Genomic DNA, 15,701 nt, shown 5'->3' on the forward strand with positions numbered 1-15,701 from the left:
CTAGACATGTGGGAAACCTTGGACATTTCATCATTATGTGGTGGTAGCAGGATCTGACAGTTGCTGAAGCCACACACAGCCCAACAGAATGTGCAGGTCCATAGTAAAAAAATAAAAATAAAAATAATCTATCCATCTCCATAGTGCAAAGATTTACAGGGAACAGTTGCTAGGAAAACAACATCCTGGCAAGGAAGTGGAGAATATCCACTGACTGGAGAGTCTATAAACATGCACTTTTTCTGCAGAATCTGTAATTAAATGCAAACATCTGGAGGATAACATAAATTATATATCAAGCTAATTAAATACTTAATTATATACATTGCCTCCTCACAGATATAAAGACAGTTCAGAGGAAATAATATAGACCTATCATATGATCCACAAAAAAAAGAAGACATGTTGCAACATTTAGTTTTCTAATTATCTAAAAAATAGACTACTGAAGATATAAGTTTTAGAAAAATAATGCAAATTCACTATTACTGGAAGAATCTCTCTTTTTTTTTTATAGTAGTACTGCAAGCACATTTAAGCTTTTTATAGCAGCAACTAGCAAACAGAACAGAGTGAATTTAAACAAATCCAGATTAAGAAAATTGGAGAAAAAAAGAATTAAAAAAGTATATACATCTGTGTTTTCCATTCCAGTTCCAAAACATAACCTCATTTTAGAGCAGGCCAGCAGGTTGTCCTGGCATGACTTGTACTCAGGCCAAGGCTATTATTATCTTACTTACAGAAGAGTTAACACTCTCTACAAACACCTCTTACTATGATATAAAATTCTTTTATTTTCAATTAAAGATGCAGCAGAACTTCTGAACACCGATAGGCTCATATGTGTTTGAAGAAAGTCATTCAGCTTCCCTAAAAATTAACCCCATTATTTATTATATTGAATTTTCACTGGACAGAATGTACTGACTGAGAGTTTGAAATAATGTGAAAAGTGACAACAGTGTAAGTAGAAGTTAATCATCCTAACAGACCTTTTAATTCCTGACATTGTAGCTATCAGAAATAGCAGAGGACTATAAAACTTTCAGCATCGTGCTACACTTTCTTTTCGCATATCTAACACTTTTTTAGCTATTATTTCACTATCCATTCATTCCATTACTTTTTCTGAGTTCTATTCAAAGTATAGAATACCTGCAGTGTATTTTCAGAACAATTACTTTACAGTTGGTAATGAAATAGAAGCCAGAAAAAACACAATTTGAAGCACATTTTAGGATGGGAAATCGATTTGTACCTCATCTGTGTTGTAGATAATCTGCAGCCCCGAAGAGATCATCTCAACCAAATAGAGGAGAAATAATGACACAGCATTGATCTGGAGTAATTAAACACAGAAAGGAAACTATAATTAACTTTACGTTTATTGGAGTCACGAAAACAAAATAAATTTGGTATAATTCACAAAGATGGTCCCACTATACACACTTTGTTTCTTCAAAAATCCTGTATCTAATGATGTGGAAACAATCAATTGGAAAAGACAGCACAAACAAGCATTGTCCTCTAGAACCTCGGATGCTTTATGCTTTTTCAATCTCAAACTGCGCTAGGAAAATGTTCTTCCTTAGACTTGCCCCACAGGTGATCACTTTGGTCACAAGCTGTTTTCATGTTTACATACATGACATCTCACTAGCAAGTAGCTTACCAGAAAGGCAAGCAGCATATTAAATAGCACACAGCACACATAGAAAGCGAATCACTTCAGCCCTGGTGGGACTTCTGGCATTATCAGCTGACAGGAAGAGAATTACAACATTCAGATATCAGCAGATATGTGAAAAACTGAATTTTTTTTGTACTCATACACAGCATTTATTGTTAACAGTAATTACCTTTAGCAGCTGTACAAATGAGCATCATAATGTCAACTCATTGAGGAAACAAAAGAAACTGCTGGTTTGATTTTTATTATAGAACTTTCCCATACTTGAGAATTTGTATAACTTCAATAGAGAAACTAAGTTTATCACAGTATGAGGTATAAAACCACAATCTCATTATATGAAATTTAAATAAACCACCTAGAACAAAAAAAAATGTGGATTCTTATCTGGAACGCTGAAGCAGATAAAAATTAGGTCCAAATTCTAAAAATCCATAAATATTTAAAGACAGCTGACTCCAGTGTCTTAATACAAACTGAAAAGCACCAAATATAGCATTAAAGGCTACATAATATATTCAATTTTTCCCAACTGAGCTGTCTCAGTTACTCTGTACTGTTGTCTCCACAGAGCTGAAAACCCTCTAATTTTTGAGGTATGCAGATGACAGATGGGAATGGGCATTCATGTTTATGGGAAGGGTTGAGCTGCCACAAAAAACAGACTTTAAACTGTCATATAGTGCTCCCCAGGTCCCCAAATTGTCTCCTCCTATAGATAAAACATGTGCCTTTTCAGGAAATTTCACACAGTCCAAAATGCTAACTTAAGATAATTCCATAAAGCATTTTCCGCAGAATATACATTTTCTGAATCCAACACACTCACTGTACAAACTATTTAAGTAATACTGTCACCATGAAATGAAATAATCATCAACCTACTGTGTCAGTTCTGAATAATTTCACTAGCAATTTCTGAGCTAAAAGATGTGTGCAGACTTATGGAATGCAAAATAACAAGGTCATGAAAGCAAAGGTGGGTCTGAAAGTAAAGAGAAGGGGAAATAAAAAGAGTAAAGATTAAAACTCTGGAAAATGAGAGACAATAAAACAATCACTTATGCAATGAGTCTGACTAGGAACCACTATGAAAAGCAGTAAACAATTCCTAACTGTTGTCAGTGTACATTAAACCAATGAAAATTGCTCAAAATTATGGAAAATTAAACAGGAAACATTCACCGTAAGATTACACTAAATCTTTCACTTTACTGACTACAACATTTTTTTGCCAGGATTATTTATTGACAGCCATCTGTTGGTCTCAAAAAGAAGCAACTTTGTAAACAACCAACCATTTACCTCTACAATCTCACAGCTCTTTCAGTGCCTTCTGACCAAAACATACAATTTAGTTATGTTTCAAAACATTATCCTTTTCAGCAGAAGATGCAAAAGGCAACTCAGTTTTACCACATAGAGCACATCTAACACAAATCTAACCAAACTGAGACAGCTGCATTATGGAAGAATGAAGACAATATTATTAAAAAATCAGCCAAACTTGGATTTACATCAACATGGATGTGTTACCTGAAGATGACCATACTCCTCATGGGAGAAGACCTCATCTCCAGTGTGTGCACTGAACACAGAATGCAGACATGCAGATGGTTTGGGGTCTTGTTTAAATTTCTGAACCTAAAGGTAAATGGCAGGAAAAACATTAAAAAAAAACAGGCAATAATTTCAGTATGTTTGGCAACCACAAATTTACCATATACCTTATTTAAATTATTATTACTATGGTTATTATTACCAAACTAAAAAATTTCTTGATTTGACCACCATGTACACCTTTTAATCAACAGTGTCTTTTCAGAACAATTACTTTAAAGGTGGTAATTAAATTAAACCAAGATAACTCCATAACTCTTTAAGCCATACTTTGCTCTCCAACAAATTTTAAAATTTTCAAACAATCATTGCCAGAACCTGATCCACATTTCACAGTACTCATAACACCGATACTACCTTCATAAGATTTTCTTCTCTACTAATAAAACACAGCACATGCCTCAGAACAAGCAAACAAGTACTATATTGTGAAGTCTACTCCACAAATACATTAAATATACTTCAGGTCATGTAAACTCATATGTTCATTGGCAATAGAATACAAGATCTGCACTTTTGCTACAAGCAACAGCATTTGCTCAGGTCATGTCTTGGGCACATATAATTCATCTTATTAAAAAATATCTTCCTTTTACATGAGGCCACACACAGTCTCCCAGAATTAAGTCCAGCTTGACTTCTGTCTGTTAGGTACCAGAAACTGTTTATTACTACACTGTATGAAGAGAAAAGCAGCTGTAGTGAACAAGGCAAAACCAGACAAGCAGTGTGCTGGCAATGGGACACCTCTGTTAATTTAATGCTCATTATTCATATCTGGCACTCCTCATGCTCAAAAGAAACAACTGCACATCAAAGAGAAAAATAATAGCTCAAATATAACAAGATCAATTCAAGTCAAGATTATTTAAGGATATGAGACTCACAAAAAACGATCCTAACCCCTCAGAAAATACATGTCAGCATAAATACAAGTGGCAATACAATACCTGCTTATTATTATTGTTACTGATACCACATACCTGTGGACCTGTTTGTGTGCTCAGCTGTGAGGGAAGCTATGGTTTACAGGAAAACTATTTCTAACAATACAGTTAGAAGTCAGTGACTCGAAACTTCAAATAACCACATGGAATGCACATATTTAACTACTTCCAGATCCACTGATAACCACTATGCAAAATGTATCCACCACACCAAATTTTGGTAAGAAGGCCTGAATATTCAGAGTATAATCACAAGAGAATTATGGGCTGAATAAATCAACTGTGTTGCAACATAAGCAGACTGCTCTGTTTCCTTACTCATTTTGGAAACACGTGCCCTTCTGAAGTTATGTCATTAAGTAAAATACTGCTGGAAAATGTCTGCTAAAGAAACCAAGCAAAACAATCAAAATGATCCCCTAGGTACAGAGAACAACTGCAAACACAATAACCAATATAACAGTGCAAAGAAAACTTTCCAGCCTTAACAGAAAGTAGTTCTACATCTTTCCATTTAATCACTAAAAAGACATAAAACTCTCCACAATTACAAATGGAGTAATATTTAAATGGGACAAATAACTGCAAAATGAACACAAAGAAGTTTCAAATGTACCCTGCACTTTTCTCCCCAAAATGCTCACATCTACTCCCTGAAACAATGCTGTGACGTGACAACAATGAAGCAGCTGTTCTGACCTGGGGCACCCTACCACTGTGAATTTGATCTGTATTTAGGATTTGTTTTCCCAGTTTAATTAATCCCTTGGAACGAGGTGAGTGCCGTGTCCACAGCGCAGTTTTACCTTATCGGCCTGGCGCATGTAGCAGTAGAGAATTCCTCTCATGCACTTTATGGCAGAATGCTCCAGCTCATGGGTCCTTCCCTTGTCATCATCAATGCGCCTGGGTGAGAGAGATAACTTGTGAAACAAATTGCAAATGCATTAGTGGGGGGAAGAAGAAAGAAGACATTAATGCTAAGGAATATTAAGTATTTAACTAACACTGTTGCACAGTGGTGCCCTCACTCATATCTACATATTTACAGCCTCAGTCATTCTTTCTCAGTAAAAATAATAAAAATAGTAAGAGGGTTTTTTGTCTGACAACTTACACAAGAATTCCTCTTTCAAAACCAAAGAATTGAAAAAAATTCTTCCTAATATTGTAACATCCAGTCTCTTGCAAGCAAATGATTCTTAGTACCAGCAATAAGCTTGCCAATGCCCTGAACTCTCCTACTAGATTTAAAAGTATCCCCTGACTATAATTTGCCAGAAGAACCTCTATTTTTAGTAGCATGCACTATAACAAATACTGGTACCGATTACATTATATGACAACGTGTTTACTTACCAAAAGTAGTGTGACATTTTTTACCTAGCACCTTCATAAATATTTTTACTGAGATTTGGAAATGCACCATTCTCTATGAGTTTACAAATCTATTTTTGATAAAGCTTCATCTTTTAAAACTTTCCCAGGGAACTGAATAAGAGAGGGGATGTAACCTGCCAGAGAATTGAGTGTAGAAGTTATTCACCTGTAAGCAAGGGCCAATGCCCAGGCACATGCAGCACAGTAAAGGCTGTCGTGGACTTTTGCCTTTTGGTTATCCCCAAAAGTCTTGGTAGGGAACAGACCTGTGGTTGGGCTTTGATGGAGCAGCAACGTTGACTTAACTGGAAGAAGGAAAAATAAAAAGCTTCTTAACATTTCTATTTCTTCCAGTTTCTAAATAGATTTTCAGGAACAGATCAAGGAGTGAACAACGTCCTGTTAGAGCATGCACGAGATAAAATAAGGGAAAGAAAGGTAAGGAGAAATAGGCATAAAATTTGCTACATTGTTTTTTCAGGCCAATTATACCCTTCTCCACAAAACCCCAGCAGTATTCAAAACTATTTCTATGACTGTGTTCTAGCACAAACCACTTTGTACAGAATTTCTACAAAGCAACCCAGTAATTTCCTTTCTATGAAAACAGAAGAAAAAAGTGACTACAATATGTCAACTGCCCCCCAAATCAGTTAAGTGTTTAAACTCTCCAGAACTCTACATTCATAAAAAAACCATTTTTAACTTAGGCCAGATGGTTGAATCAATATTTATAAAAGCAGAGGGGAATAAGTAAGGAGAAAGGAGACCTACAATTATTTAACTCTGTATCTTGATACGAAAATAGACTAAGACAGGAATTTTCAGGTTGCCAAAACTGAGTTAGAAAAAAAATACTAAATATTATTTTAATTCTTTTTGTACTTCAATATTTGGCATTTTGGAAATTGTTTTTCCTAAGGTTATATAATAAACAGAATGCTACAAGATTGAAACTGGGCTTAATGCCCTCGAACATGACTTTTCTAACAATAATCTCTTCAGCAAAAGACAGGAAAGCAGGTTTTTTCCACAGATTGTTACCAAGCATTAATTTTAAGAAGGCTTCTTTATTGTCTATGTAGAATACTTAGAAACTAAGCATTCTACAGAAAATTACAAGGTTTTTGCATTATATTCAGTGTCTTGATACCCTAGAACAAAAGCTTTGATAAAATATTACTTGAAGAACTCAATATAGATTATAAAAAATTAAGTATAAATTCAATAACAGATTTTTGCTGTGGCAGCAGCATAATTGCCTGAGATAAACAGCAAGCACCACCACAGATTTGTTGCTGCTGAGTGTTAAAAAAGCTAATTGAACAGTCATCTCCTGTAAGAAAGCTAAAAGCAATGCACCTACAAAAAGCAACACATCTATGGGTAGACCACATACAACCCAGATTTCACCTCAAAAAGCCATTTGAATGGAGTCCCATCCCATGCTTTTAGAATCATAGGGAAATTGTTCATTATTCTGTACCCTTGCCTGAGTAAAACTTAAATTTTAAACTGTCAATTGCGCAGCCATTAAACAACCCTGGTTTTAGAATACAGACAGGACTTCATTATAACACAAACCTCCTAAAACCCAAAACAATCAAAACAAATCATTGCTTCTTTAATGGTTTTTGCTTAAAATAACATCATATGAAAAACACTACAATTGACTTGAATTTAGCTAACAAATAAAATTTCAGCACAAAAATACATTACAGCACCATTAATAACAAAAAAGAACTTCTAACTGATCACCAGCCAGACTGTTCCAAGTACTACAAGAAAGCTTTTGTCTCTTAAAATTTTTCCTCAGCTGTATTTGGTCAGTGCTACAACCCTAAGATATCCCTTTATCCAAAGTAATTCTAACTTCAGTCTTACAGCTGAAATGGATTTTCAACAGACATTTTGATTTTTAGCAAGAAGTGTAACTCAGTCCCTCCTCTTTGCACTTTCCAAACTTCCAGCAGAAGTTTAGGAAACTATCCTTAAGTAGGAAAAAAGTAGTACTGATACTTATCATGCAAAGATCAATTCTAACTCACATCCAGGTTAGTTCAAGCATTATATACTTACCAATTCTATAGTAATGATTTAATTTATCCCACAGAGTTTCCCCCTCTGGCTTTGGAAGGTTAATACATTTAAGTGGCTCATAAATTGAACCTAAAATAATAAGAAAAAAGAAAACCAAAATCAAGGTAAGTATCAGTTTCATAATTGTAATTTCGCTAAAAATTACTGTGATAAATAGTTGCACTTTATGTTTTTTTACACAAAAGCACAATTTATGACATTTCAATTGAAATAAGATTTGTTAATTCTACAGTCTTGGAGATTTTTTTCTACAGTACCTGTCTACACAAACCAGACCTCCACCTGTATCTCCAGTGCTTTGAAGATACTCAACTACAGTGAATGCTACATAAATGTAGAGCTAATTATTGAAGACAACTGCTAAATGTTAAGAATTCTCTATGAACATTTTCTTACAACTTAAGTATGTTACAGAGAAAATTCCAGAAGATATGCAGGAAAACAGAAAGTAACAGAAGTAGACCATATTCAATTATTACAGCCCTACCTGCCTTCTAAATGGTGAAGATGTTCAACACCATCAGTGCTTCACCTACCCCAACCTTGTCTGCACCCAGCAGAGTCAGCCCAGCTGATGTCATGTCAGAATAAGGGCTGGCTTGTTTTCATGTTCCCTACACACCAGGGAAATAAAACGCTATCAAATCCCCATCTCTCATTCTCACTGTCCCACATATTGACTGCTTCCCTATCTGCACCTGAAGAGTCAGTTTTGCTGAGAGCTGAAATGAGCTACCTATTAAAAATTACTAGGGTGAACCATTTCCATCTTCTAATTGCAGAGTAACATCCTGCTCTCCTCCACAAATCACTTGGGCTTTATTCAGTGTTCTGCATGGCAAGATCTCCACGGGAGCCATGCGCTAACAGGAAGAATGAGAATTTTCCCCTTCCGGACTTCATGCTGCCCTTTGGAAAAGCTCAGAGAATGCAGTGCCAGGGAGGCCCAGCCAGCCAAGCAGTTCTGGCAGGACACAGCCAGTGCTCCTTTGCAATCTTTGCAATCCCAGCACATTCCCAAGCACCAGACACAAGATTGTCCATATAGAGGCCTCTCATCCCCGTGAAATAAGAAAACAAAATGAAGAAAAAGAAAAGCGCTCAAGAAGCCTCTGGGTGGTTTCTGGTACTCAATGCCCAGTTGCCAGGATGGTGTTTGGTCAAATGTTGGACTTGATGACCTCAGAGGTCTTTTCCAACCTAACTGGAATGTGTGTGGAATGCTGATAGAAGCTTTATGAACCAGGTCCTTTGGTGGGGAGACAAGAAAACATCTAGCCATTCAGGAATACAAACCTCACCCCAAGTTAGTATTACCTTTGCTTTGCAAGCACAGGAGTGAAAAAACCCCCACCCCACCCCTCCCTGAGCAGATCCCTGGGTGTCTGCTCTGCTTGGATATCCTGATGATGCTTCCCAACCCATCTGAGCTTCCCCTACACCCTTTCTTCACTGGAGAGATTAAATTAGAAATAAACAGCTGCATGTGGGAAAGGGCCTGAAAGGGAAGCACAGAGAACCCAGTTTATTTGAGTTGCCTAAAAATTCACAGTCAAAATAAATGAAATTATTCTGTAATGGAAAAGGAAAACTTGTAACATATCACAGCTTTTGTATTTTCTAATTAAAGAAACAAACAAACAAATAAATAAATAATGAACATTCTGAACCAATTTAAAGCCATTTCTGAAAGCTATTTTGTTTTTCTACTTCTTTTGGCCTACAAATCCCAGTCCATTAAATGATTCAAAATTTATCCTGTTATACAATTAATTCAGTTATCTTGCAAAAGCACACAATACAGTGAGCTGCAGTAACTGTAATTTTGTACAGTGCTGTAGTAAAAGGACAGAATACACAAAAGGAAAAAGTCTTCAGGAAGTCAGTGCATAAAGAGCAGCAAATTTATGAGAAATTCACTCACTAGATTTTCAAAGGCAAAATAATGATTCTAACTGTTAGATTAGCTAGCTGAATATCATATGCATATCCACCATCCTTTGTGTGTGAAACAGGTTCAGAATGTCCACTTCCTGCAGGCTGCTAACCCCCAGGACACACAGCTGAGCAATCACAGGCACATACAAGTCAAAAGTTCCTGAACTAAAATTGTTCTAATTCAAATACTTACCACACAATCTGTGACCCTCTGTGGCCAACAGAGAAACAAAACAAAGGTATCAAGAACAAAAAGCAAGCATATTCTTCTATTTCAGAGCATTCAAAGATTTCAACTTTGTGCAGAAATACGATTAAACAGAAAAGTGAGCATGAAAATGTCAAAACACCACCATCTACAAATTACATTATTCTGAATGTTTTAAACTTTAGTAGAAATAGAGTAGAACAGTCAGAGTAGACTGCTGATGGTGAAGAAAGGTGAAATTAATTCAAAGTTTGAAAAGCTGACAAAAAATAAAGTTTTATGCTTTTGAAGTATTCCCTAAAATTACTCCTACTACAAAGAAGAGAACTTGTTTAAATCAAAGTTTTTCACATATTCCTCATTAATTCCTTATCAGTATCTACACAGTTTATGTTTTGCTTGGGTGTCTACAGCATTCTCCTGGAGAAATCATGCAGTAAATTACATTTCATTACTATCACAACTTAATCAAAGCAAGGAAGTCAGGACAAACACGAAGCTGCTCCCTCCTTGTGCTTTTGGAGAGAGCCCATAACACATAACTATTTTAAGGATGGCTAAAAAAAAAAGCCTGTCTACAGTGTCATCCAAAATCTATTTGAGTTCATATCAGCAAGATAAAAACATGTCATAGAAAACTATTTTCAATTACATATTTAAAATAGGTTTTCAAACTAAAAAAAAATAATTTTAAAGAGCTGACAACAGCAAGACTGCAGCACTCTGAACATAATAGAGTGACATATGCAAATCGGACCCAGGAGGTCTCGGTTTGTACAGCAGCATTCAGAAGAAACAGAATGAGGACATTAATTTTAAATACTGTTTTTCATAAATACATTGCTTTATTCTAACCATACAGTATGAATTTTATTTTGGTAAATAAGTAGGTATGCTAGGAAGAACACAAAAACCTATTTTGTTGATTTACTATTTCTTCTGCTGTCTAGTGCTGTAACAACCCCATCCAACATTTAAATAAGGTATCTGGGAGTTCAGCTTTTCTTCAACAAAGAATGAAGTGTGCCCATTATTTCCTTACACCACAAGTGCACTACTGCAGGCAGTACCTACTTCAAAATCAGTAAAAAACTGATAGAAAAATCAAAGTGTCACTTCCTGTGTTAATATAATTAATGTCTGGTAAGAGAACACTCAACATCTTGATCCCAAGGTCCAATTAAATCCCTGTTTGTCTTCATACACTGCACTGACTAAATGCCCTAAATGCATAATCTGAAGGAAAACTAATCCTCTTTCATTTCCTACCATTTACAGGTCCCAGAGTAATATGATTTCACACTCTTCAAGCTGAATAATTACTAAAAATTATAGAGATTCCTTTCAAAGTAACAGAGAACAGGAAGAAATTTCAATCCTATGTACATACAACCTCTGGAGGCTGAAAATATTATGTCATCCTGATGTTAAGGTACTTTCCCACCCACCTCATTTTTATTACAGTTGTACCTGAGATTAGCATTAACTGCTCTTCAGGGAAGAGATATGAATGGTCCAGGTGTTTGGATTCAGAAGCTATGGCCAAAATGGCTTTAAAACAACTGTGCTCCCAAATTTGTATACATGGAAGCTTTGGACACACACACACCCTTGAAGGTAGTAGTAATTGTGGATATTAAAGAAAAATAGGGATTAGAATGGAAATCTGTACCAAATCTATGGATAGAGACTTGCATATTTCAACAAGGATGGTTTATTCAAATTTTTTTAAGTACAGAATTGATATAAAGAAACACTTCCACCAGGTAAATCCCAAACAAATGCAACACGGAAAGAACTGTATTTCCAACATTTCACGTGCCAGAAAAACAAAAGAAAATGTTGGTTTGCATAATTAAATCAGGCCAGGCCAAAAGGAAAAAAAGCTGAGAATACAAGATCTCTTTGTAGATTTGGTAAGAATGAAAACTGACCACAGCCTTTATTGTGACACTTGGTCTGGACACAAACACTTGAGACAGAGGCAAGCTCTGGACCTCAGATCTCTGTAACCTTCATTACCCAGCATTAGTAAGGACAGTGACAGCTTCACATTACAGGAGTCATTGGGACCAAAGAGGATTTTATTTCTACTCACAGCAAAGTTTAAGAAAATATATCTCATGAGGATTTTTAATCACTACGTACAGGAGGAAACTAGGATCCTATAGTTGATCCTGCTTTGAGCAAGAGGCTGGAGTAGGTGACACCCTAACAACCTTTCCAGACTGAACTGTTCTACAAAACAGGGTAAAGAAACACCAGGAGAAGGGTTTGGAGAGGAAGACAGAAAAAGTATTAAAGTATTCCTCTACCTGAATACACAGTAGAAGTAAGCAAAAGGTATGAATTGTTACCTTGGTTGACTGACAATAACAAAGGGGTAAAAATGTGTAAAATCTTGTAATAGTTTCATTTAAATAGCATTGAAGTGACAAAGCTTTTAAACTATCATTTAGCAAGAAAAATCATGTGTTATACCATGCATGTAATTCAGCTAATACTTCATGGAATCAAAGAATATCCTGATTTGGAAGGAACCCACAAGGATTGTCAAGGTCCAACTCCTGGCCTTGCATAGAACAAGCCCAAAATGGCAGCCTGTGCCTGAGAGCACTGTCCAAACTCTTCCTGAGCTCTGTCAGGTTTGGCACTGTGCCCACTGTCCTGGGGAGCCCATTCAGTGCCCAACCACCCTCTGGGCAAAGAGCTTCTTTCTAATATCCAACCTAAACCTCCCCTGACACTGCTCCAGCCATCTCCTCAGGTCCTGTCATTGGTCACCAGAGAGGAAAAAGAAAAAAATACACACCAATTTATTTTGTCCTTTCTCTATTTCCTAATCAACTGAAGGTAGTTCCCTGTCAGTACATTATGCTTAATGGAAATAACTGATTTCAGGATTTACAGTAACTAGCAACACAAAAGCTACTGAACACCAGAAATAAAATACTGACCATCGTGCCAGTACACAGGAGCTTCACATAACCAAAATGCCAAAGTCTACCACACAAGCCTTGTAAATGCTACAAGCAAGGCAGGAAACCATTCAGGATATTCTAGGCAGGCACTACCATTTCTGAGAATTCAAAACAATAGATGTTAAAACTACTAAAAATGTTTATTTTGCACCTTAACAAGAGAAACAAGTATCTATACAATAATTAGGAAGGAGGAATTTTTTTATTTTTTTATTTTTACACTGTAAACACATCACATTGTTTGACAGTCAGAGAGGCAAAACTGAAAAGCCACAGGCAGAGCAGGGGAATCTGACCCAGCCAGCTGTGTCCCCTTACCTGGTCACTCTCACCAGCACTCTTACTGCTACTGTTTCAACAAGGATTACATAAGAGTTTTCCCCAATCACAGAGTGTCACATATGAATCCATCTCATCCCAGTCAAACTCCCTTCAAAATACACAGCAATGGTCTTGGCAACTTCATATATTCTAGCTTCTGCTGTACCTGAGGAGAAGCTGTGCCAGGGGGTTTTACTTTGCTTCCACTTAATTTCCAAATGTCAAACTTTGTAACTAGTGACTGACTGACGGGAAATTTTACTTCTCTCTAAACCAGTCACGTTGGGGCTTTTTAGGAGTCAATTGCAAACAGCATTCTTAAGGCACCTTTCACGTGACTGCCATCTTAAAAGAGAACTTTGAGTTCAGAGATGGTTGCACTGAGGGACACTGACAGGAATTCTAAACAAAAAAAACAGGAAGATTTGACAGTAGATTTCAATCTAAGTAAATTACGATTTTCAGAAATTTTTAATGAAAGAGTTTAATTTTTTAAGTTCTATGTACATAAAACATGTAAAAATCTAACACAGAACAGAGCATGAAACAAAACACATAATTATTTTTGTTGAATTAAATAGCCACAAACAAAAACAAAACACAGAACTGCACACTTACCAAATTTTAAAAAAGCATGCGCAGAGGAGGCTCTGTCATCATCCAAATTGGCCATTTCAAATTGGTGCAGCTAATCACAAACGTCTCAGGCTAAGCTACAGTAATTTTCAAAACTGTTTAGTAAATGTTAAAGGCAATCAGCATTAAATTAAGTGAAAGCAATGTTAGTGGAGTTATTAACACAACAGAGTGCACAGCACAAACTTTCATTACATATTATATTTCCTTCTTCTACACTGACCTCTTGGTTTTATTTTGCTTTTACTTCCAAAAAACTTAGTAGTTTACTCTATCTGAATAAAAGGACACAGTTTACAAAAAATTCATCTTTTGGATATTTGACTTGATATTTGATATTTGAGCTTTGTTATTCAATAGGAAACTTGCTACAAACACCAAAAGGTGATGAATACAATCTAATATATTTCAAGATGAAATAAAAACACTGATTTAACTAGTGCACACTAAAGTGTTAAATAACATTAATGATAAGGAGCTAAAACTCTGCTTATGCATAGTGCTGCTTTCATCCCATGTGAAATCTACACCAGGATATTTCTTGCAGTCATGTACATTACTTATGGCACTGAATACCACAGTTATTAGAGGTAGGACATCTTCCACTTTGGAATATACAACAGGAAAAATGTGTCTGTAATTATGATGACAATTTTTTCCAAATCTTTAAAGTTTATGTTTTTTTAAGTAAGAAAAATTTCAGGGGCTTTAGACTATTCAACTACTTTCTTTAGAATATGCTCCTAATCAGAGTAACAACAAGTGAAATTGTTTTAGTACTTTGAAGTACTCTATTGCTTCAGGAAGGGAAATGAAAATTTCTGAATAAAATTTGGTCTTACTGGAAAAAAAGTAATTCATAATTTAATACATATAAACATGAGGATACAAATTACCTCCTACAGGACTGAGTCTTACATGATCCATTGCTGCAGGCTATAAAACATGAGTCACTGGTGCATTTCAGGCACGTGTGTCTATACTCCATGTTTACTACATCTTACTCCAAGGAGCACACTAGTAAAAAAAATTCCAAACCAAACAAAACAGTGCTGTTTGTCAGCTGAGACCCAGCACAGGCCTCAGCCAAAGCAGAAACATGTGGGGGACTTTCAGTCACTTTTTATGATAATCCCAACCATGTCTCCTTCTGACAGGGCCAGGAAGGAAGAAAAAAGCCCTGAAGTTACACAAATTTCAACATAAAGATGCAGCAGTAAACTTGAAATATAAGAACATTATTTTTATTTTTAGATATTAAAGTTACCTGAAATAGATTAAATAAAATCTGATTTTTTAAATCAACTTTTTTATCAGAAAAACTTTTCAACTAAAATAATGTTTATTTCTTGAGCACATCTCTTCAGTTGTTATATAAAATGCCATGAACAAATCTCTAGACAATCTCTGGACAAAATCCGTATGAATTGGGAAAGAAGGAAGTGAACTACAATAACAATCTATCATTGCTCAAAAGACAATTCTTTATCCGTTTAACAAAAAAGTAACAGGCAGCAGCAGTTAAGAAAAAGTGAAGTGTTTGAAACCATCAAATGTCTCCTGCAGAGGCCTGACCCTGCAGGGGATTCCCAAAGTTCGTGTGCTGCCCTGAGACCCGGGATTCACCCGAACCCTGCCCCGGCTTTGCAGAGCTCCAGGGCTCCCTTTGTCCATCCCCCTTCAGCTCACAGCCCGAGCAATCCTAACAACGCAACAGCTCCTTGAGCGGGCACTCCCAGCCAGCTGTACATAAACTGAACTTTTAAAGCCAAATTAATCTGACCAGTCTTTTAACGATCAGTTCTTTAGAGTCCTCATAAAGCCCCATTCTGGTCTCACACTGTCTGATCGGTTATTAACAAAACATAACCAACCAA

General features: G+C 36.1%; 1 protein-coding gene across 8 annotated transcripts in view; it reads right to left on the minus strand.

Moving 5' to 3' along the window:
* PHKB (phosphorylase kinase regulatory subunit beta) overlaps positions 1-15,701 on the minus strand; it is a 69,923-nt gene that overhangs the window by 53,460 nt on the left and 762 nt on the right. For 2 of the 8 annotated variants that reach the window (XM_015639907.1, XM_015639908.1), the window contains exons 2-6: positions 7,720-7,809; positions 5,807-5,945; positions 5,067-5,166; positions 3,230-3,337; positions 1,262-1,342 (exon numbers count right to left, since the gene is read on the minus strand). In XM_015639907.1, the coding sequence (XP_015495393.1) occupies positions 1,262-1,342; positions 3,230-3,337; positions 5,067-5,166; positions 5,807-5,945; positions 7,720-7,809 (518 nt within the window). Of the gene's footprint in view, positions 1-1,261; positions 1,343-3,229; positions 3,338-5,066; positions 5,167-5,806; positions 5,946-7,719; positions 7,810-9,871; positions 9,890-13,806; positions 15,101-15,701 lie in introns of those variants that run through there. The other 6 variants (XM_015639904.2, XM_015639902.2, XM_015639906.2 and 3 more) reach the window with 6 other exon arrangements.

The sequence above is a fragment of the Parus major genome, chromosome 11 (genome assembly GCF_001522545.3).
Source record: "Parus major isolate Abel chromosome 11, Parus_major1.1, whole genome shotgun sequence".
In the NCBI taxonomy this organism is placed as follows: domain Eukaryota; kingdom Metazoa; phylum Chordata; class Aves; order Passeriformes; family Paridae; genus Parus; species Parus major.